The sequence below is a fragment of the Rhododendron vialii genome, chromosome 8a (assembly GCF_030253575.1).
Source record: "Rhododendron vialii isolate Sample 1 chromosome 8a, ASM3025357v1".
NCBI classification, from domain to species: Eukaryota; Viridiplantae; Streptophyta; class Magnoliopsida; order Ericales; family Ericaceae; genus Rhododendron; species Rhododendron vialii.
This window is the reverse complement of record NC_080564.1, coordinates 32,074,772-32,097,294: the sequence shown is the minus strand read 5'-3', so window position 1 is coordinate 32,097,294 and position 22,523 is coordinate 32,074,772. Positions and strand designations below refer to the sequence as shown.

General features: G+C 39.3%; 2 protein-coding genes, 1 long non-coding RNA gene and 1 other non-coding gene across 8 annotated transcripts; 3 read left to right on the top strand and 1 right to left on the bottom strand.

Annotated features, from left to right (window-relative positions):
• Positions 1-314: 314 nt before the first annotated feature.
• On the top strand, positions 315-7,039 carry LOC131335397 (adenine phosphoribosyltransferase 5-like). Of its 2 annotated transcripts, none has more exons than XM_058370721.1 (7): positions 315-600; positions 685-795; positions 1,532-1,624; positions 2,552-2,701; positions 2,798-2,856; positions 5,012-5,077; positions 6,702-7,039. In XM_058370721.1, the coding sequence occupies exons 1-6, from the start codon at positions 510-512 to the stop codon at positions 5,066-5,068; spliced, it is 561 nt and encodes a 186-aa protein (XP_058226704.1). In that variant the 5' UTR covers positions 315-509; the 3' UTR covers positions 5,069-5,077; positions 6,702-7,039. The 2 variants fall into 2 exon arrangements, with proteins under 2 accessions (XP_058226704.1, XP_058226703.1); XM_058370720.1 differs by having other exon boundaries at positions 316-600; positions 5,012-5,076; positions 6,669-7,039.
• A 1,877-nt stretch (positions 7,040-8,916) lies between these two features.
• LOC131335395 (uncharacterized) lies at positions 8,917-13,755 on the top strand. The gene is made up of 5 exons (XM_058370719.1): positions 8,917-9,402; positions 11,185-11,317; positions 12,239-12,459; positions 12,790-12,963; positions 13,358-13,755. Exons 1-5 carry the CDS (start codon positions 9,220-9,222, stop codon positions 13,442-13,444), a joined length of 798 nt encoding a protein of 265 aa, XP_058226702.1. The 5' UTR covers positions 8,917-9,219; the 3' UTR covers positions 13,445-13,755.
• Positions 13,756-14,156: 401 nt separating this feature from the next.
• Positions 14,157-22,154, top strand: LOC131335396 (uncharacterized). Of its 4 annotated transcripts, none has more exons than XR_009202510.1 (7): positions 14,157-14,656; positions 18,158-18,549; positions 18,872-18,970; positions 19,650-19,782; positions 20,663-20,884; positions 21,213-21,354; positions 21,752-22,154. It is a non-coding gene; the product is annotated as an uncharacterized LOC131335396 (long non-coding RNA). The 4 variants fall into 4 exon arrangements; XR_009202509.1 differs by having other exon boundaries at positions 21,213-21,358; XR_009202511.1 differs by having other exon boundaries at positions 21,213-22,154.
• Positions 17,417-17,526, bottom strand: LOC131299301 (small nucleolar RNA snoR100). Its single transcript, XR_009190686.1, has one exon. It is a non-coding gene; the product is annotated as a small nucleolar RNA snoR100 (small nucleolar RNA).
• Positions 22,155-22,523: the final 369 nt, after the last annotated feature.

Genomic DNA, 22,523 nt, shown 5'->3' with positions numbered 1-22,523 from the left:
GTGTGGCATCCGAGCCGTTCGTTCGGTGATCTAATAGTCTAGATTTCATCTAAGAAATGAACGGTCGAATGTTACATGGTGCCAAAATGAGATCTAAATTATTGAATCGCCGAACGAAGTGCTCGGATGCCGCACGGCACCATGCACCATCCCCCAGTTCAAATTTTTAGTGGAAGCTCAAAATGAGATTGCACGTGCAGTCCAAAAACAACAGCGGGTGGTTTGCTTTCCAAAGTTACTGTAAAGACATCCTAGAAATAAAAAAATAATCACAGTAAATAATTGTCGAAAAAGAGTGTGTATAAATAATTGCTCTGAGCACTTGCATCTTCTCCAGTGCTGCTCCGGCCTACATCTTTAGGACACGCACTCCCTCTCTCTCCTCACCTGTTGAACTGAGCAGAAACTAGTGAGAGAAAGCTCTGGGTTTTGGGAGGGAGATAAAAAAAGAAAGAAAGAGAAGCAGCTAAGAACCCACTAAATTGGGAGAAAGAGAAAAGAAAAAAAAAATGTTTGCATCAGAGAATGGGTTACGGGGAGACCCGAGGCTGAAGGGCATATCTGAAGCCATAAGGGTCGTCCCTCACTTCCCCAAACCAGGTACGTGCACTTCTCTTTGAGGACTTTCGTCGAACAGTGTATGTGATTCATGTGTTTGTGTTGCCTCTGTTTCTTGGGTAACAGGAATTATGTTTCAAGACATTACAACTCTGTTGTTGGACCACAAGGCGTTTAAAGACACTGTTGACATCTTCGTCGATCGTTACAGAGACATGGGTATCTCCGTTGTTGCTGGTACTCTCTCTCTCTCTCACACACACACACACACACGGAGAAAGATTTTGGGTTTAGGGAATTCACTATTAGAATTATTATTTCCCATTTAATGGGAGCCAGATTTTTTTAGTATTTTGCTTGAACTAAGTTTTTGCCTACTACGTAAAGATTATAATTTTAGGCCTTCAAAAGAAACTATTTATATGAATATAGTCTGAAAATTAGTCTAACTGAAGCTTCATTTGTTTATATGAAGGATATTCCGGATAAATTTTGGACTCCCTTCATGGTCAAAAGACATGCATTTGTGAAATTTGGATCAATTGGTAAAAATTTGAGTTAGTTTTTAATGGAAAGAATCGTTGAAACTTTAAGTTAAGATATCTTGGAAACGACTGATTTGCCAGTATGTCTGACAAATAAAGTTCAATTGTAGTGGTGAATCAACTTGCCTCGGCGGGGCTTACCACCCCAAGATCATAGGGTCGATTCCCCTCGATAGCGATTTGTCCTTGGGGCCACCTCACGTCACGCCAACACGTGAAAAGGGCCGTGAAGGGGCCTGGAGAGATTAGTCCGGTCCAGCAGGACACTCTTCGTTACCAAAAAAAAAAGTTGACTCTTGTAGTTGTTTGTCTTTATATGTCATATCTATTTGGTTCACATTGTAAGTTGTATACCCCTTTAACCTGTTTCTTGTTTGTAATGTTTGTGCCCAGTGCTCACTGTGTGATAATGATTTGGTACATTATAGGAGTTGAAGCTAGAGGATTTATGTTTGGCCCTTCCATTGCATTGGCAATTGGTGCAAAATTTGTTCCGCTACGCAAACCCAAAAAGTTGCCAGGTATAATTTGAATTTCCGCATCTAAATGGCAACGTTAATGTGTGTTCTTGTCTCAATGAGCTGTGTGATGTTTTGAGAGGTTGTGGAAGAACATCCTAGGAGCCAATTAACTTCTTGATAACTTGGTGTCAGTGGAACATAAAGAATTCATGGCAGTGAATAGTGAGAGACACCAATAACATAGATTAAAAGAGCGATTTATTTTATGCTATCAGTGGTAATGACCTCTGAAAAGATTGATTCATTTTCTATGGGGATGTCACATTTGCCTCTGTTGGACTTAGAAATGTGACTTGCACGCTTTTGAACTTCAATTTGGTGATCTAGGAAAGTGAAACTAAGGTTTTGTTTGGATGGCCATAATCTTGAGTGGGAACAAGAATCTAATTTATCGAAACCACAGGAGGGTGGATGGACCTGGTTCCTACTTAATTCGGGGATTTAATTCTGACCAGATAGGTTTTTGAAATCACATTCTCCTTCCCCTCACAATTCTTGCCATCCACACTGAGCTAGAGTTTTATTACATTTAAGAGAGCTTGGCAACTTATCCACTGAGATCTTCAAATCGAATGCTAGCAAGTTGGTATTTTGGCAGTCCCTACAGTAGAAAGACTCTATCTCCACAGAAAGAGAGAGACTAGGATATGAAATGATGCTGTTTTAGGGTGTCATGTGCGACACGTTGCAATTCAAATTTCATGGGATGTCTACACACGGCCTTGGTGGATAATAAACTAAGGAACCCATATGCATATCTGCTTTTGAATTTTGGTAGCGGCGCATATCTTGATAAGCGTTTCTCAACTTGTCTCGCTTCTTTGTCAATTGGACCATTCTACCTCACTGTGGTTCTAGAGAGCCAGTTACTGTCTATATAACTGAGTCTTGCTCTGGTAAATCTCATGTATGATTTCATATTTTTAGGGGAAGTTATCTCTGAACAATACGAGCTTGAGTATGGTAGTGATTGTCTAGAGATGCACATTGGGGCTGTTCAACCTGGGGAACATGTGTTGGTCATTGATGATTTGGTGGCTACAGGGGGGACCCTCTCGGCAGCAATAAAGCTTTTAGGTATTGTCTGCTTCTTCATGATTTCCCTTTCTCAGTTCTGAATTTATTTCGACGTATTTCTTGGAAACTAATCTGCTTGTAATTGTTATCAACTAGAACGTGTTGGGGCCGAGGTAGTCGAATGTGCATGTGTTATTGGGTTGCCGGAGTTCAAGGTATTGCTTTGTACTTTCTATGTGAGATTTCTCCTTCTTCTTTGCATGTGCAACCAGCATTTGCTGCTACTAGAACATTTTTCTTCTTCTTTTCCTTTTGCTTCTTTGCCACAATTAGTTTTCAGTTACAAATATTTACTTGTCCTTTCTTCCCCTTACTTTGATGAACTGCTAAAAATGTTCAGTTGGATTAACATCCATGTTTGGCAGTATTATTATTGAACGAAGTGTTGGGATTTTAGCGGAAGCAAATCAAAGCTGAGATTCAGAAATAAAATAATTCACCACGATGGTGAATGAATGACAGTGAAAAATAAACTCGAACGAGGAACACACAAGAATTTATGTGGTTTGGCCAAAAATGGACTATATCCACCGGAGAGATCTCTCTATACTATATTTATATTAACAGTACAAGTAAAGTATTCGGGCTAAATTAAATAACTCTACCCTTGTACACCTACTCTCACCACCCAAAGAACAACTTGCAATAGGATAAAAACACCCTATTTTCTCTCACCACAAGCATCCAAAACTTGTATTTTTTCTTCTTCTCTCTAGTTCTGCCTATCAACATCATCATTTATAGGCACAAAATACAAGCGGACCAATCAGTGATCCCAATCTCTTTTGTCAAACCAAATATATCCTAAACGTGGAAAACTTTTTGCATACTCCAAGGTCCAAGATTGCAATATCCTATCAAAGATTGATATCTTTCAACATGCACCTATATCTTTTGTCAATGACTTAAAATTCAACATGAAGAGCATGATATGTAAAGACTGCACCTCTTTTGAAACGCTCACTCACTGGCCCCAGCTTAATCTAAGGCAATGACTTCCTCCCCTCTTTGGTGGATGATGGGATGTTCTTGGATTGACTATTACAGTGCGGGGTGACCTTGACTTTGTTAGATATCCTTGTAACTGTGCTCATAGTTGATTGGTACTCCTATTTTTTTTCAATTTTTGCACCTACTTTTGCAGTTTTAGTGATCCTTTTGATGTCCCGTCTGTTGAATAATGGAAGTGGAGCATATCTTATAGGTCAAAAAGCTTAACCAAGGCTATAATCATCAGATGGAAGTTTTCTGAAATGGTTTGGTGGCTTATTATAATTAACTACTCTCTCCGTCCCCCCCAAAACTTATCCCATTTCAAGACTAAATGGGCACTAGTTCATGAATTTCCATTTTACCCTTCCATTTTCTAATCACTTATCCCAAAATCTAAAACATATGTCTAGGAATATCAGAGGAATCCTTACGGTAAATAATTGCATGGCTTAAGCAAACGTTAAAAACACATTGTCTTCTTCTTCCCATTGTTTCTCTTTTCTGCCTGTTGTTACTAACCTGTAAGGCTGTAACCAGGTCATAAACCCACTTTTTACATCCCTAGAAAGTAGAAATCCTAGTGCTGTAGGCCCAATCGTTCCCTCCCAGAGACACTTCTCATATTGGGCCAAAGTTAATGAAGGACAAAACAAGGGCCAAGTTGTGACAACCCCAAAGTGGCTTTAATCCAGCCGAAGAAAAGGTAGATTGGTTATTCTTATTTTATAACAAACCATTACCTGTTCTCCTCCCTTGGTTTAGTTAGAACCAGGAACTGCTGTTGTCAGGAACTTCCAGTGCCTACTTACTGAAAGCCGAGCTACAAATCCTTAAAGAAATAAGCCAAATCAAACCCTTTATCTATGGGCAAATCCTTGAACCTTTGTCCTGCCTATGAAAACCATGAGCTACTAACTTTCCTTGTCCTAAACCCATGATCAAAAGTACTTGTGCATTATCCATTTCCATGACATTTCAGTGGTTGTTAGAAAGACACTGCAATCCAATAGTATATTCAACACTGCACCACTGATAAAGTTCATGTGTATTTGGAGTTGTATTGAAGTCAATTTCCACTACAAACATATCATCTTGTCGAGTTTACTTATCAAAACACCACATGAAGAATTTCAATGCGTGAGGGAGGACACACTTTTGCATAAAGTCAGTAAGCAGGTTTAGACTCCTCATGAGCTGTTATTCCTTCTTTTCTGTAATTAAGTGCTGCTAGTGATTAGATAATTCGATGTTGCTTCCGAACTGACACGTATTGTCGGTGTTTTTTGACACTAATTTTAGTTGCCACATCTTCTGCAGGGACAGAATAGGCTAAATGGTAAGCCTCTGTACATCCTCGTGGAGCCTCGCCAATAGAAATTGTGGTATTGTCCCTTTTTCCAATCCTAGTAAAGAAAAGTTTATCTCGTATGCCGTTATTTACTTGCACGATTCCATTGCTCTAGCCATGTGGAACTATCTAATTGTTGTTGCTAACATTTTCAAAGTTAACTTAAACTCACATTTTCTATTTTCTGCAACCAAGAAAAGAAATTTTCCTTGTCTACAACATTGTGTTTCACCTTTCCATGTGTAGGCTGCTGGACTCTAGCAGTTATGATCTACTTCCATCTCTCAGTAAACGTATTAGAACATTTTGCTGCTTTTCTATTCAAATCTTTTGTTGTTTTCCATGCTGAGAAGCTCTGCTGTATGCCAAGTAGGGCTGTTACGAACCCGACCGGACCGAAAAAGACCGAAAAAACCGACCGATCGGTTCGGTCTTCGGTCGGTCCAAGGGAGTTTTTTTTCGGTTCGGGGTGGACCGAACCGAACCGAACCTAGGTCGGTTCGGTCTCGGTTTTCTGGAAATCTATACCGACCGAACCGAACCGAACCGAATGCGGACCGAACCGACCGAACCGAACCGAACCGAACCGAACCGACCGAGGACCGAACCGACCGAACCGAGCGCGAATATTATATATTTATATAATATATAAATATATTATATATATTTATATAAATTGTTTTAATCTTCTGGCTCTTATTGTTTTGAATGGTTAACTTTTGGCTCTTACTTTTTTTTTTTTGGAATTTCATTGCTTGATTTATTTACGTTTTTGCAAAATTTTCCAATCGATTACTCTCTCTGTTCTAAATTACTTTAACTCCTCCAAGTTATATACACTAGTGTAGAAAATATTTCCATTCGATTGAAAAAAAAAAGAAGATGGTGGAAGAGTACTTGTAAAAGTTGTAATTGTTTGAGCATACTTGTTGTATGGTTTTTTTTTTTTTCAATTGGTGTTTGAAAAAAAAAAAAAGGTACAAATTACGATGGCCCAAATGTGAAAAAATGGCCCAACCATGGGTGATTGACTTAAGGTTGAAAATTGCCCAAATATGGGTGAGAAACATGTGAAAATGGCCCAAATATGGGTGAAAAAATAGTCTAAACATAGCCCGTAGTTTATTGTTAATTTTTAAAAACGGCCCAAATGGCCCAATTAAGGCCCATTTCGGGCGGACCGAACGCCCCGAAATCCCCGACCGAACTGAACTCACCCGGAACCGAACCGAACCGAAATTAATACCGGTCGGGATCGGTCTCCGGAATATATACCCCGAACCCGATCGGGGTGCGGCAAATCCACCCCGAACCGAACCGAACCGACCGAATAACACCCCTAATGCCAAGTAGCTTGAACTCTGAACCTAGCCAAAGTGTGTTAATATGAGAATTCCAAACTGTATATGAGTTAAGCACTATTCTGGCACTGGATCTCAGAATTATGGTTTCCACGATGTCTTGGAAATTTTCTTTCTAGTTTAGTCAGGTCAAAGTCTTCTTATCATCTTACGGAATCATACATGACATCTTTTTTTGGTAAAGCAAACATGACAATCTTTTTAATCTGCTATTTGGCCAAACTGCAACTCCTTTTGACATTGGCTGTTTATTTGTGTGCCGCAGGATATGATGGAACTGTTTATGAATTTGCAGTCCATGTGCACTTGTCGCCAATTTCTCCATCTTACTGCAAATGCCCCAGGTCAAGATGCCACAGGGCAGTGCAGGGCAAACTGAATATGATGAGAATGTGTATTAAGCTTGCAAAAAGTAGGGTTTGATAAATCATCTGCCCACGGTTTGCTGCCTAGTGTTACCGTAGCTTTAGTAAACGTTCTAGGTTTTATGTTAAGTTCTTTCTGTGAGGCTTGCTTGTTCATTTTGTGTATTATCCCTTTCCATGCAATTGATTTCCATAAGATTCTCTCAGTAATGTGCTCTGTACATGATTTGAAACAAAATTCGGAGAATGTGCAGTCTTTAATCTGTTAACATACCGTTCGAGTATCTGGTCAATCACTTCGACGAAAAGGAAGAAAACTGGTGGAATATTCCCAGCTTACGGTTTCGGCCCTATATCAGCACTTCATTGTGCTGGCATGGGCTGGCTAATGGACTAGAAACTGCTTTAATTTTCTGTTCCAAAAACAAGCCCGTGAGGCATCTGAGAGATTTAGGAAACTCAGTACAGCCAATTAACACCATGACATGTGACAACTGCATTCAGGGCTCAATGGGGCCATAAGTTAAGTTTGAAGTTCGGAGGTAGGGTAATCTATACAATAATCCACCGATAATAATTATGCGAAAATCCTGAGCAGTTTAGGACGGCTCTGTGAGAGTGTTGAGAAGGAGAGATTATTAGGAGCCTTTGACTTTGCTCCAAGTTTTACACTAATTGATGTGTGGTAAATAGAGTTTGCGGCACTACATGGTGTTTTTGAAATTTTTTTCTTCTCAACTGCGGTCAAGAACCTTCTTTTTACTGCTAGACTAGACAGGAGAAATTGTGTTTTACCTGCCCACAACTGCCTCTTTAGCCCTCGTAGTCTCGTAGACTAGACAGAGGCCTACGGATGGTCCAATTGGGCAATAGAAAGTCCCGAGCTCCAAATGTTCCAATTAAAAGTTGAGGGACTAACTTGTAATCGAGTCCAAACTCTGAGGTTCCGTTCTTGCGGACAAGGACAAAGCTGTTTGCGGCAACCAGGTTAAAAAGGTTGCACTTGTTGAACGTTGCGCCCGATTCTGAAAAGATCCAAAATCACGCGCTCAGTAGCGCGTGCGACACTTTCTTCCCCCCCCGATCTTTTTTTCTTCAACTTATTGTCGGGCTTGTCCACGTGCACTTCAACTAATTTTATTTCCGGTCTTGAACCAGAAAATTCACAATAAATAAATTTCTCACAGCATGATACAAAAAATCAAATTTTAATTAATTATGTGAGAAACAAATCCATCAACTAACCAAAAAAGCTTTCCTCCACGAGTAATTATTCCATGTCATGTGGTGCCTTAAGCTCTTCTTCACCGACCATTCGTATGGGCTCCACATGAACTCAGGGACCTTGTTGTCCCTTAGGAGATACTCCCTCCATTCCACAATGACAGTCTCACTTTTTCTCTCTTACCTCTTTTCAAATCAAAAAATTAACTTCTCTCGTGCATAATTTTTTAATTTTTTTTGCACCGTATTAAAGATCTCGATTATTCTTTAATTTGGTGCGAAAAAATTCAAAAAATTATACACAGAAGTAGTTAATTTTTTGATTTGAAAAATGACACGACTTTTCATGGTAGACTCTCAATATGGAAACGAGGGAGTAACATGGATGTTGTCCTTATCCGGACAATAGACTTCTTAGATTTTATTTTGGCCGAAACAGATATCAGTTGTCCATCCGTTCATTATCAAGATAAAATCTGAGCCGTTTAATGCCAAAATTGAAAGGCCTAGATGGGGACTGCACCCATGTATAGGCCCCCCGGGTTCGCTCCTTATACTTTGGGGTGAAATTTTACAAGGGAGTGTTTTTTTCATGGAGCCTCTGTGAATAGGACATCCTATTCACGGCACTGTTCAATTTAGTGCATTCATTTTGATTTTGAACGGTTCAAATTTTAATGAAAACTTTCTCGATGAAATCTTAATCACAACAATTATTATCAGTCATAATTGATTTTCAATCTAAATCATCCAAAAATATTTTGGACGGTCGCGATTGAGTTCCGTACTTTTCCGTAAAAGAAGATTTTCTCATTTTACATACAATAAAACATATGTGGTGAAGAAATAGGTTGGAAACACGTGGCAGCTCATGGAAATTGAATAATTTTTCTTCCTCCACTGTCTAATCTAGTCTACCGATTGGCATTACCATCACGTCAATCACCACTATAAAAAGGAGAAACGAAGCCACCGCTTCGGAAGAAATGAGGAAAGGCGTCGCGTCTGAGAAAAAGCTTCGAATCTTCCGTTGAACAACCCCGATCGAAACGAAAAACCCCAAACACAACACGAAACCACGAAAACCGTAACCCTAGCCCTGATTATCTGATCGGTGAATCCTCCAGGAACAGTTGTTGAATCTAATCGAATCGAATAGACTGCAGAATCGGAGGAATATACAACGAAGTTTAGCGACGGAAGAGAGGATAGGGAGAGAATTGAACAATGTCTGCAGTTGTGTGCGGCAAGAGATCTTTCTTCGAAGACCTCCCTTCTTCGCCGCAATCGGGATCGTCGCCTCCTCTTTCGAAGAGGCTCCGGTGCTCTTCTTCCACCTCTCCGGTTCGATTCTCGCCCCCGGCTCCGCTCGATCAGCTTCGAGCTCTCTTCCCCAACATGGACCACCAGGTCTCTCTCTCTCTCTCTCTGTGCATATATCTATCTGTCTATATTGATAGCATATGTGATAGACGATAGATCTGAAGGTTTTACTTGTTGCTTTTTGTAGTTAATTGATTTTTAATATTGATCATCACGGTGAAGAGAGGAGTTTTTTGAATTTGATTTAGGGGATTTTAGAATTATGGTTAGTGCATCTGTTGCCGAATATCTGCTAGTTGATATATATAAACCAGCTAATCTAAAAAACCGAATTTTAAAATTTGCTCTTTTTTTTTTTAAAACCAATTAGCTTGTACAATTCGTGCTGAGCTTGTTTATCAGCCCTAGATGTAATTAAGCTTTAGCGTGCATCAACCAATCACATTTGGGAAATAAATCGTATAGCTTTCCTGGGAATTAGATTTCCTTTACCGGATCAATATTGAGTTTTTATTGAATTCGTCTTGAATTGAAATGCTTCAAGCCTATTTAAGACCGTGACTTCTAAAGTCTTGAGGCCTCATTTGATGCGTGTTACAGGTTGGAGGGGATTGGGATCGGTGGTGAAGAGGGATTAGTAGTGAAGTTGGTTGTTTGGTTGGCGAATTCTAGGGTTGTGATAAGCATGTTTGTTTTTGGTTGAGGAGTGGGGAGGATTAATTTGATAATGCAGCTAGTCTGGTGGATTGGACTATGAAACCGAACCCCCACATTTTGGGTTCCACAGTCTGGATTACTAGTCCGACTCTCTAAAAATGCAATCGAACACCGGATTACGGGCCCATGAAATTCGTAGTCCAGTGACTCCAGTCCCCCACCTACACCGGTTGTCAAACATGGCCTGACTGTATGGAATCAGTCTGTCGTGCATTAGTTTTTATATTCAAATGGTTTTGTATGAACATTTGATGCTTGTTTCTTAGCTTTCTATTCGACTTGTAAATTTGTCTGAACTTTTTTTTTTTTTTGGGGCAAGGTAAAATTGTATTAGAAAACCCAAATTACACAAGTCGGGCATACCCCAATCAAAACGAAGCCAAACAAAGAAACATCAAGCAAAGCTTGAAAAAAGAACAGCACGAATCAAGACAACATCTAAACAAAAAATTTACATGCCGCTGAAGACTCTAGCTGGGACATTACACAGGGAACAAAGAGCCATGTTGGGACCTGACTTTTTAACTCTTCTCCAGGAGCTAACACATGCTCGGAAATCAGTTCTCACTTTGGTCTCCAACTGTTGCAGTATTCCCATAGCCTTTAAAGATTCTGCCATTCCTTTCTCCCCAAACGTGGTATAGGAGATTTTTCTGAACTTTTTATTATTGTTTACAATTATTGATTGGACGAGTGTCTGGGAATCACGAAACATTGGTCCCAGGTGAATATACATCTGGGGTTGGCTTGTTGGGGTGATTTTACTTAATGAGATTAGCCTCTGAATATCGGAAGAAAGTTAATTGTTTGATGGATGAGGTGCATTGCCTCATGGGGAAGTTATACATCCCATCAAAAGAATTCCTTTCCTTAGAACGAGTCCTTGATATTCTCCAGTATAAGTTGGTGGAAGATTTGGGCTATGAGTGAAATACAATGCTTAGGGGGGAATCAACCTTACAGTTATGAATCAACCTTACAGTTATGAATACGTGCGACGGGTCAAAAACTTTTGTGCCACATGCTCTGAGTTTTGGTGGCACCACATATTCGTACTATGTTTCTGATGTATTATTTTTCATCCATTCAATCCATTGAGTATAATTTTGTGTGGCTTATATTCTGTCAATGCATTCTAAAATGATCTTTCAGCTTCTTGAGAGAGCTCTAGATGAGTGTGGCAATGATTTAGATGCTGCTATCAAGAGCCTGCATGAGCTTTCTCTTAAATTCGCCGAGGGAAACTCAGAGACTGCTGAGGAATCAAATTCAAACATGGGGAAAGGTATGCGGTTTTTAGTGGGTCAGGTTGGGATATTTAAGGTGCTCCTTTTTTGCTTCATTTAATGTCACTCAATTTTGTTTTATGACCTCACTCTTCTAAAGATTTGCCTTCATTAGGACAATAATGTCAGAAATTTCAATCTTGCTTACTTTGGATGAATTGGTTTTTTGTTTCTTGTATGACATATAAGTTTTGGTCATCATGCTGGATTCTGGATTGCAGAATGTTGACCTCACAAATGATTGACACATTCTTTACAAATGTGTAGGTCTCTTCATGCATGTTTCGGATTCTCATTCTAACTTTACCTTTTCAGCTGTTTTAATGGGCTTCTTAGTAGTTCCACATTATTATTTTCCATTTCTGTTGTGGTTTTACCCATTGTCAGTATTGTGAAGCACTCAGCATCAACTTACTTCGCGGTGGCGCCCCACCTTGAAAAGAAACGAAAAGTGTGCATGTATGAGCGTGAGAGAAAAGGGGAGGGAGGACCTAATAAGAATGGATATACTTCTGTTTTAAAAAAAAAAAATCATGAGAAATGGATACTGACCTAATGATTGCTCTTTTTTGGAAGGCTAGAAGCCTGTTTAGGACTGGGGTTCAAGTTCCCTTGTTGCTTAGCAGACATAAGAGGAATGGGAGGCTGGTACCCCGCTAATAAAATAGAGGCCTAACGGCTCAATGTAATTTTCTTTCTAGTCGCTTGGTTATGTTATCAGGTGGTATGCTATGGAAAAGATCTCTCCTCGAGTACTCTACTAACTATAGCAAGAATATTGATTGACCTTCATGGTGGAGAGTCATTAATAGGGAAGACTCCAACTGAATGATGCAATTTTGTTTTCTGGCCACTTCAAACCTAATCTAAGTTGGTGTCTCCTAGAAGCAAGGATCTCTGGCTCACATGTGAATTTGCAGGTACAGCAACCACTGATGGAGATACAGCTCCTCCAGCGAATCTTTCAGCCCAGGACAATGTTCCACTGAATGGTGCAGAATGGGTGGAATTGTTTGTGACAGAAATGACGAGTGCTACTAGCATAGATGATGCTAGATCTCGTGCCACAAGAGTCTTGGAAAGTTTAGAGAAGTCTATTACTGTACGTGTTGGTGTTGAGGCGACACAAAGTTATCACAAGGTTGGTATTTAATTTGTAATGCACTTGCCTATGTCCTTTTTAAATGGTAGTAGAGTTATCCTGTGGGGCATTTAGAAGCTAATCAGGGAAAAGTAACTTAGTGGCCACTAATATACCAAGGGCAATGGCTTGGTTGACCATGTTCAATCTGGATGTAGATTGTTTTAAACATAGGCTGGTTTTTGTTTTTGCTGAATTAACATGAAACTTGTTACTTGCTAAGAGAAACAATATTGAACTCTCCATATGGCCGTATTTTTGTCCAATTACATTTTTTTGGTCATAATAACGTGATGCTTATTCTTGTCCCATTACATATTCTTTTGTCAGGAGAATGTGATGCTCAGGGAACAAATTGAAGTACTGCTCCGGGAGAACACCATTCTTAAGCGTGCTGTGGCTATCCAGCATGAACGTCAGAAGGAGTACGACGATAGGAACCAAGAGGTGCAACATTTGAAGCAGTTGGTATCTCAATATCAGGAGCAACTGAGAACACTTGAGGTTAAAATCAGAACTTTATCTACTCAATTCTTGTTTTGTTTAAAAGAATCACCACCAAAGGATTTGCAACGCGTCCTAATGTGCTGTATGCCTGTATCCATAGAAAACCTCTTTTACCAAGATTAAACTGAAAAGTATCTTTCCCTGCCAGTGAATCACGTGGTTCAGTAGAAATTGCGAGAAAACAGGCGTGAATGTGTTCCAGTTACTTGCATAAGCAAAATAAAAGATATTTGAGAGAAAAAGAAATTGCAATGTACAGCATATTTATTACAGAAAATTGTTTTGCATTTTTTGGCCCCATTGTTTCATGCCTAACCCTTTTTCAGGGGGGAATGGGAAACACATGTTTGTGTGCTAACAGTTCTTTCTGGTTCATGGTATATGGTTCCAGGTGAACAATTACGCGCTTACAATCCATTTGCAGCAAGCTCAGCAAAGCAACTCGATCCCTGGACGCTTCAACCCCGATGTCTTCTAATAAGTATCATGAATATAACTGTGAAGCCACAACAAAACAAGTTTGGTTAAGGATCGAGTTTCGTTTTGAATGGTTGCTACAAGATTGTAACTAGGGTTGTTAAGTTACGATGTGTATGCTTCGGCCCTCGATCTACCTATTTCACAGACTTGATGGGTTGTTATCAAGTAGGTTAGACCTCGATTGTTGTTATGGTTAATCAGAAAAATAGTCTTTTAAGGAGTATATATGTATAATGTATGTCAAGGCATCAGTGCCCTCATTTCTTATCATTTCTTAGCAATGTCATTCTTCGGTTGGCTACGAGAAAATGTTGGTTGTCGTTTTCGCCTATCATAGGCAAATAGATAAAATATGGGCACAAATAATGATCATTGGTGTACAAAATGTTCGGCCCTCTTGTCTAGATCAAGGTCTCTAACAGATCAAGGTCTCTTGTTAGAGCTTGTCTGGCGTTGATTAATATTTTAATTACGATGATCAACTTTTTTATTTCTTTGTAAAACCTTACGTATAATTCATCCTCTCATTCCCTGTTGTGGATTTTCCCATCCAAACTATCACGACTTTGTAAATGAACTACCAAAGGTATCAAAAGTTTAATGCATCTTGAAATTATACCAAATGGGTATTGATTGCATCTTGAAATTATATCAAACGGGTATTTGATCAATATGATTTTTGACATGATCGATATTTTCGACAATTCTTAAGAAAAATCAACAAAATTGACATTATTGTAGTTCCGAAAAGGGTCTACAAAAGACCAAAACTAAAACGGAACTGGATGGAGACACCACTGCACGGGAGTTCAGTCCTTCCTCCGCAATCTACCGACTGGCATTACGTGCATGGCATTCTCAACAAAAAAGAAAAAAAAGAAAAGAAAAAGCATTACCATCACGTCAATCACCGCTATAATACGAACAGAGAGTTTCACTAGTTTCACTCGAAAAGGGGTTTCTCGTTCTGGAGCAGAAGAAAATTTTGATCGTAATCTAGGAGCCCTAAGAACCCAAAACAAAACGAAACCATAACCCTAACCCTGATTTCGATCACACCAATCGCGAATCCATGGACAGTTGTGGAACCGAATCTTCTGCGGTTGTGTGCGGCAAGAGATCTTTCTCCGAAGACCTCCCTTCTCCGCCGCAATCGGTATCATCGCCTCCTCTCTGGAAGAGGCTCCGGTGCTCTTCTTCCACCGCTCTGGTTCGGTTCTCTCTCTCTCTCTCTCTCTCCCCCCCTCTCTCTCTCTCTCTCTCTCTCTCTCTATATATATATATATATATATATATATATTATGCCTACACTATAGACAAACTCATCTTTGTCAAAAATAATGTGATTGTATGACTAAGATGGTATAAAACAGTAACCATTACAAAACCAAACTTAAACTAACGGAAAAAAAAACATGAAAAGCCAATGCCATACTTACCATAGTGAAATCCCTATCAAATTCAAACCAATACCATGTTACATTTATAATTCATTGCATTCAAATTCAAACATGAAAAAAAAATTAAAAAAATAGAGTCAATCTCATACACAAATGTAACAAGAAGGGTGCCCCATAGATCGTATTCAGCAAAAAGATCATAGTTCCAAGAGTTTGTCTTCATCACTCTTCAACTGTCTTGAAATTTTTCTCTTCATCACCCACCCAAAATTTCTTGTACCAAAACATACCTATTTCGTCCGAAGAGCAGAATTATAGGAAACTGAACATAATTATGTGAATTCCCTCTTGTAAGAGTTAAATAGTAACTCAAATAAGTTACCTTAGTCATGGATCTCGTCTATTCGTCCAAACATCATTGTGTTACATCATTTCCTTTGTAGATGTACTTGTGGAATATACTTAACACATCTCATTCCGGCAAAAACTTTCACATTGATATGGCGATTGAATAGTCTAGCAAGATATGCATTGTAAGGGACCACATCCTTGTTATCAGCTGATTGACCCCTCACATGTAATGAGTATAGCAACCTTTATACCAAAAAAAATAACAATGAAAGAATGCATACCGGCCAACCAGTCATTTTAAGTTAGTGTTGAGGGGATGGACCAAAAGGCTTTTTGTCTATGTACATCTTGCCTGCCCAATTTGGGAGGACTTTCGTATTCTCACTCTTTTTTTTTTTTTTTTGGAACCAGATTTTTTATAAAAGTTACCAAGCCCAAAACCTCAAGGAGATGGCCTTGAGAAACACTACACTAGAACATGCCCTAGCTGTAGCAAAACAAGACTAAGATAATAAAGAATACAAACAAAGAAACCAAACTAGGCTTTACAAAGCACTTCAACAGAGAGACCCCAATCTAGAATCAAGCCTAGATTCTTAGCAGTCCTAGTCACCAACCTCCAAGAACTCATACAAGCTTTAACTTCCTCCACGACCAATCTTTCCACTGATGTAGAGTCATGCCCAACCTGCTGGAAAACTCTTCCATTACGTTCTTTCCAGATATAATACACAGAGGCAGCAATACAAAGTTTGAAAACATTGGATTGCATAGAGTTGTCCTTGCAGTGAATTGAGCCCCAATGCACCTCAGCTAACAGATCACAATCAGGTAAATCAAGATCACACTTTGTTTTGAGTCTTTTGACAGCCTTCCAAATAAGAGAGGAGAAAGGGCAGTCAAAAAATAAGAGTGAATGGGATTCATAACCACCATAGCACAGAACACATGAACTATCATTAAGAAAACCCCAAGTCCTTAGCCCGTCCCTGGTAGACAACCTACCAAGCAAGGCCAACCACAAAATAAACGACCACCTCGGGACATGCCTGCTGAACCACACCATTGTAAACCAATGAACATTTGGGCCTTTAGATCTCAACCTACCAAGCAAGGCCAACCCCTGATGTATTGTCACGTTGTTCACATACGTCACTAGATGAACAAAGGACATTAGGTAATGTGTTGGGCTATCAAAAGGGCATGGAGTACTCATTACCTAACACTCTATTGACATCACATGGTATGTTCAAATTTGGAACGTTCTACCTCCTTTTGACATCTTATCTGGAGTATATTATTTGGTGTTATGAATCTTATGATCTACACATACCTCGATTAGGTAAGAGTTATTGGAATTAAACAATCGACAAAACTTTTATTAATTCAGATAGTATATTATGAACGATCGGATTGGCCTCTCATCACCCGCTTGACAGGGGTGCTTGGCAGCATCCCCCATTCCAAAAGCCATTAGTGCAAATTCTATATCAAGAAGAAGGTGGAAGAGTGTATCTAGCCATCAAGGCATATTTCACAATTTCTACGAAATTAATGTGGACCAAGTTGCTTGCGGCTCGCCTCTTGAATACCATGAAGCTCAAAAATCAATATAGTCTTTTTACTATGGTTTGCAATCTTGAAGTCAAACATAACCACCTAATAAACTGGATGTTTGGTTCTACAGAGAAAAAACTCCAACAGAAACTAATCAATAATAAGAAAAACAACAACAAATATTTTGAATGCTGTATTATAGCGAGAACTATTAGATGAATGTGTGTCTAAAATGGTTATGAAATTGCCATTGCTAGAGCGAAATGTGTATCTTGGGAAGGATGTGGCTAATTCTTTTTATTCAGAAACTGTGAATCTTAGAAATACAGTAGAATTGCTGTTTACAATAATTTTGACAACAATGTCGAATTTGAAACGCTTTCACACTCCCGCTCGCTCTCCCGTTTGGGCATTATGTGTTGTGCTGCATGAGTCTCACTCATAGCAATATATGAGGAGAAACTCCGGTTCGTATTTACCACACAAAATACAACAACAACAACATAACATAACCCATCTAGTCCCCAATCATTGGGGGTATGGGTGGAGGATGATTGGAGACAGACCTAACCTTTGGCAATATCTGCACAAAGTGTCTGCTCTTAGAATACCAATAAAACAATGGCCCCCCTAAACCTCCAAGAACCGATGAGCTACAAGGACGTTTTGTTATAAAACCATGCCCCCAAATCAATGCCAAATGGCATCAGAAAAGGCAGGCCTAGAGACCCAAATCAATTTATGTGCACATTACCATGCTTCCAAGCCATGAAAAACACTCAGACCAGAACTCTCTCTATTCTCTCCGGTTTTGTCTCCATTCTCTTACGCCATGCAGACCCCCCTGCCTCTATGCTACACACATTAGTAGAATTAATTGCCAGCATGTCCAAAGAACCACTGCTAATCTATTGGGCCTTTAACGTGCAAGTACAAAAAATTGACTATGCCTCTAGTGGGCAACTACTACCAATTGATTGGGCCTCTAATGTAAAGGTATCAAATGCACATCTCGGTTTCTTGCCCAGTAGGGTTTGCCCTCGGCTTTGTTTGGTTTCCATCTTTGGGTATTTTAGTTTTGGTAATGGGTGGAGAGAGAAATTGGGTAATGATTGGAGAGAAGGGTAATGAGTAGAGAGAGAAATGAAAGTAATAATTGGAGAAATAGGATAATGATTGAAGAGAAAAATAGGGTAATGATTAGAAAACAAAAACAAAACAAAGTTAAAATGGAAAACGAACAAAGCCTTCTTATTATGCATCACTTTTTCTATAGAGAATCCACACGAACAAGTTCCCACACGAAACCCTAGATTTTCACCCTCCTTACGTCATCCCCATCTCTCTCTTTCTCTATAAATATATAGCTGTCTGTGATGATGATGCAGCAACAACATCAACAGATACTGAAGCAGCAACAACAACAGGCGTTGATGCAACAAACTCTTTACCACCTTGGTCTTTTAGCTCCCCCTTCCGAGGTTCGTTATTTTTTTGTCTAAGTACTTGAGTTATATTTGAATTCATTTTTTACTATGTGTTTTCTTGTGGATTAAAAGTTGTATTGGCTTTCATCTGTTGTTTGTTGGTGTGTTTCAATTGATAAATCTACTGTCTTGATATTACTTCCGATGGAGCTTATCCCTTTATCGTTATATGTGTTTGATTTTTTCTTTTCTATTAACCCTAGATGTTCCCCCTCCTTACATCATCTCCATATCTCTCCCTCTGAGCAGCAATGGGTGTGATGTAGCGAACTCTCTACCACCCTGGTCTTTTAGCTCCCCTTCCCCAGGTTTGTTTCCTTTGCCCTAATTTCTTTTTCCATGTCTAAGTACTTGAGTTATATTTGAATTCGTTTTTTACTATGTGTTTTCCTGTGGATTAAATGTTGTTTTGGCTTTCATCTGTTGTTTGTCGGTGTGTTTCGATTGATAAATCTACTGTCTTGATATTACTTCTGATGGAGCTTAGCCCTTTTATCGTTATCGCTAGGTTTTTGGTTTTTCCTTCTCTGTTAACCCTAGATTTTCCCCCTCCTTACATCATCCCCATCTCTCTCTCTCTCTCTCTCTCTCTCTCTCTCTCTCTCTCTCTCTCTCTCTCCATATGTATAGCTGTCTGTGATGATGAAGCAGTGGCAGCAACTGAAACATCAACCGGCGTTGATGCAGTGAACTCTCTACCATCCTGGTCTTTTAGCTCCCCCTCCCCAGGTTCGTTTCCTTTGCCCTATTTCTTTTTCTGTGTCTAAGTACTTGAGTTATATTTGAATTTGTTTTTTATTATGTGTTTTCCTGTGGATTAAAAGTTGTTTTGGATTTCATCTCTTCTTTGTTGGTATGTTTCGATTGATAAATCTACTGTCTTGATATTACTTCAGATGGATGAGGGTCTAGGAATCACAAAACATTGGTCCCCGGTGAATATAAATCTAGGGTTCACTTGTTCGTACTTTATGAGATTATTCTCCGAATATCGGGAAAGTTAATTGTTTGATGGATGAGGTGCATTGCCTCATGGGAAAGTTATACATCCCTTCCTTTCCTTTCGAAAGAGTCCTTGACATTCTCCAGTATAAGTTGGTGGAAGATTTAGGCTATGAGTGTAGTACAATGCTTGGGGGGAATCAAACTTGCGTTTATGAATACGTGTGACGGGTCAAAAACTTTTGTGCCACATGCTCTGAGTTTTGGTGGCACCACATATTCATACTATGTTTCTGATGTATTATTTTTCATCCTTTCAATCCATTGAGTATAATTTTGCATGCCTTATATTCTGTCAATCATCATGGAGGCTTGTTCCTGATTATTAACTTTTCTTCTTATTTGCCATTGTTGATGACTTGATGCAATTATTAGTTACTGATTGCTTTCTAAAATGATCTTTCAGCCTCTTGAGAGAGCTCTAGATGAGTGTGGCAATGATTTAGATGCTGCTATCAAGAGCCTGCATGAGCTTTCTCTTAAATATGCCAAGGGAAACTCAGAGACTGCTGAGGAATCAAAATCAAACATGGGGAAAGGTATGCAGTTTTTAGTGGGTCAGGTTGGGATATTTAAGGCGCTCCTATGTGCTCCATTTAATGTCACTCAATTTTGTTTATGACCTCATTCTTCTAAAGATTTGCCTTGATTACGACGATAGTGTCAGAAATTTCAATCTTGCCTTTTTTGGATGAATTGTTTTTCGTTTCTTTTATGGCATATAAGTTTTGGTTATCGTGCTTGATTCTGGATTGCACAATGTTTGACACATTCTTTACACATGTGTATGTCTCTTCGTGCATGTTTCGGATTCTAATTCTAACTTCACTTTTTCAGCTGTTTTAATGGGCTTCTTAGTAGTTCGACATTATTTTCTGCCGTTTCTGTTGTGGTTTTACCCATGGTCAGTATTGTGAAGCACTCAGCATCAACTTACTTCGCGGCGTAGCCCCACCTCGAAAAGAAAGGAAAGTCACGCATATGAGCGTGAGAGAGAAGGGGAGGGAGGACCTAGTATTTAAAAAAAAAAAAATCTTGAGAAATGGATACTCACCTAATGATTGCTCTTTCTTGGAAGGCTAGAAGCCTGTTTAGGACTGGGGTTCAAGTTCTCTTGTTGCTTAGCAGACATAAGATAATAAAATAGAGGCCAAACAGCTCAATGGAAATATCTTGCTAGTCACTTGGTTATGTTTTCAGCTGGTATGCTATGGAAAAGATCTCTCCTTGAGTGATCTACTACTATAGCAAGAATATTGATTGACCTTAATAGTGGAGGGCCGTTATTAGGGAAGACTACATTGCAATCGTACTATGTTTCCAATTGAATGCTGCAATTTTGTTTTCTGACCACTTCAAACCTTATCTTATTTGGTGTCTCCTAGAAGCAAGGATCTCTGCTCACATGTGAATTTGCAGGTACAGCAACCACTGATGGAGATGCAGCTCCTCCAGCGAATCCTTCAGCCCAGAACGATGTTCCACTGAATGGTGCAGAATGGGTGGAATTGTTTGTGACAGAAATGATGAATGCTACTAGCATAGATGATGCTAGATCTCGTGCCACAAGAGTCTTCTGAAAGTTTAGAGAAGTCTATTAGTGTACGTGCTGGTGCTGAGGCCACACAGCGTTATCACAAGGTTGGTATTTAATTCGTAATGCACTTGCCTATGTCCTTTTCAAATGATAGTAGAGTTTTCCCTTTGCGCATTTGGAAGCTAATCAGGAAAAGTAACTTAGTGGCCACTTATATAGCAAGGGCAATGGCTTGGTTGACCATGTTCAATCTGGATGTAGATTGTTTGAGACACAGGCTGGTTTTTGTTTAGCCGAGTTAACAGGAAACTTGTTACTTGCTAAGAGAAACAATATTGAACTCTCCATATGGCCTTTTTTTTGTCCAATTACATTTTTTTTGTCAGAATAACGTGATGCTTATTCTTGTCCAATTATGTATTTTTTTGTCAGGAGAATGTGATGCTCAGGGAACAAATTGAAGTACTGCTCCGGGGGAACACCATTCGAAAACGTGCTGTGCCTATCCAGCATGAACGTCAGAAGGAGTACGACGATAGGAACCAAGAGGTGCAAGTGTGCAACATCTGAAGCAGTTGGTATCGGAACTTTATCTACTCAATTCTTGTTTTGTCTAAAAGAATCACCACCAAAGGATTTGCAACACGTCCTAATGTGCTGTATGCCTGTATCCATGGAAAACCTTTTTTACCGAGATTAAACTACAAGTATCTTTCCCCGCCAGTCTTGTGGATCACATGGTTCAGTAGAAATTGCGAGGAAAGGAGCGTGAATACATTCCAGTTACTTGGATAAGCAAAATAAAAGATATTTGAGAGAAAAAGAAATTGCAATGTACAGCATATTTATTACATTAAAATGTTTTGCATTTTTTGTCACCGTTTCTTCCCTTCCCCTTTTTCAGGAGAGGATTGGAAACACATGTTTGTGTGCTAACAGTTCTCTTTCTGGTTCATGGTATATGGTTGCAGGTGAACAATTACGCTCTTACAATCCATTTGCAGCAAGCTCAGCACAGCAACTCTATCCCTGGACGCTTCAACCCCGATGTCTAATAAAATATTACTGTGATGCCGCAACAAAACAAGCTTTGTTAAGGATCGTGTTCTGGCATCTTAATTTGGAATCGTGTGGCAATTACTTTGATGTTTCGTTTTGAATGGTTGCTGCAAGATTGTAACTAGGGGTTGTTAAGTTATGATGTGTATGCTTCGGCCCTCGATCTGCCCATTTCACAGACTTGATGGGCTGTTCTCAAGTAGGTTAGACCTCGATCGTTGTTATGGTTAATCCGAAAAGTAGTCTTTAAGGTGTATAATGTATGTTACTTTGTTTTTATCTGTATAGATTTTTTGCTGTTGCTTCCTCCATCTAGTTAAGGCATCAGTCATCTAATTTCTTAGCAATATCATTCTTCAGCTGGCTATGAGAAAATGTTGGACGTCGTTTTCGCCTATCAAAGGCAAATGGATAAATATGGAGCAGAAATCATGATCATTGGTGCACAAAATGTTCGGCCCTGGTGTCTTGACCAAGGTCTTTTGTTATAGCTTATCCTGCATTGGTTAATATCTTAATTATGATGATCAACTTTTCTATTTCATTGTAAAATCTTATAATTCATCTTCTCATTACCTATTGTGGATTTTCCCATCAAAACTATCACGACTTTGTAAATGAACTTCCAAAGATATCACACAAATAACTCATAAACCATGAACCAATAGCACCAAGTCATGTACC

Coding starts and splice junctions, on each gene's coding strand:
- LOC131335397 (XM_058370721.1), top strand. CDS start 510: ATGTTTGCATCAGAGAATGGGTTACGGGGAGACCCGAGGCTGAAGGGC. Junction 796..1,531: donor GGGTATCTCCGTTGTTGCTG/GTACTCTCTCTC, acceptor GGTACATTATAG/GAGTTGAAGCTAGAGGATTT. Junction 1,625..2,551: donor CAAACCCAAAAAGTTGCCAG/GTATAATTTGAA, acceptor TCATATTTTTAG/GGGAAGTTATCTCTGAACAA.
- LOC131335395 (XM_058370719.1), top strand. CDS start 9,220: ATGTCTGCAGTTGTGTGCGGCAAGAGATCTTTCTTCGAAGACCTCCCT. Junction 9,403..11,184: donor TCCCCAACATGGACCACCAG/GTCTCTCTCTCT, acceptor ATGATCTTTCAG/CTTCTTGAGAGAGCTCTAGA. Junction 12,964..13,357: donor AGCAACTGAGAACACTTGAG/GTTAAAATCAGA, acceptor ATATGGTTCCAG/GTGAACAATTACGCGCTTAC.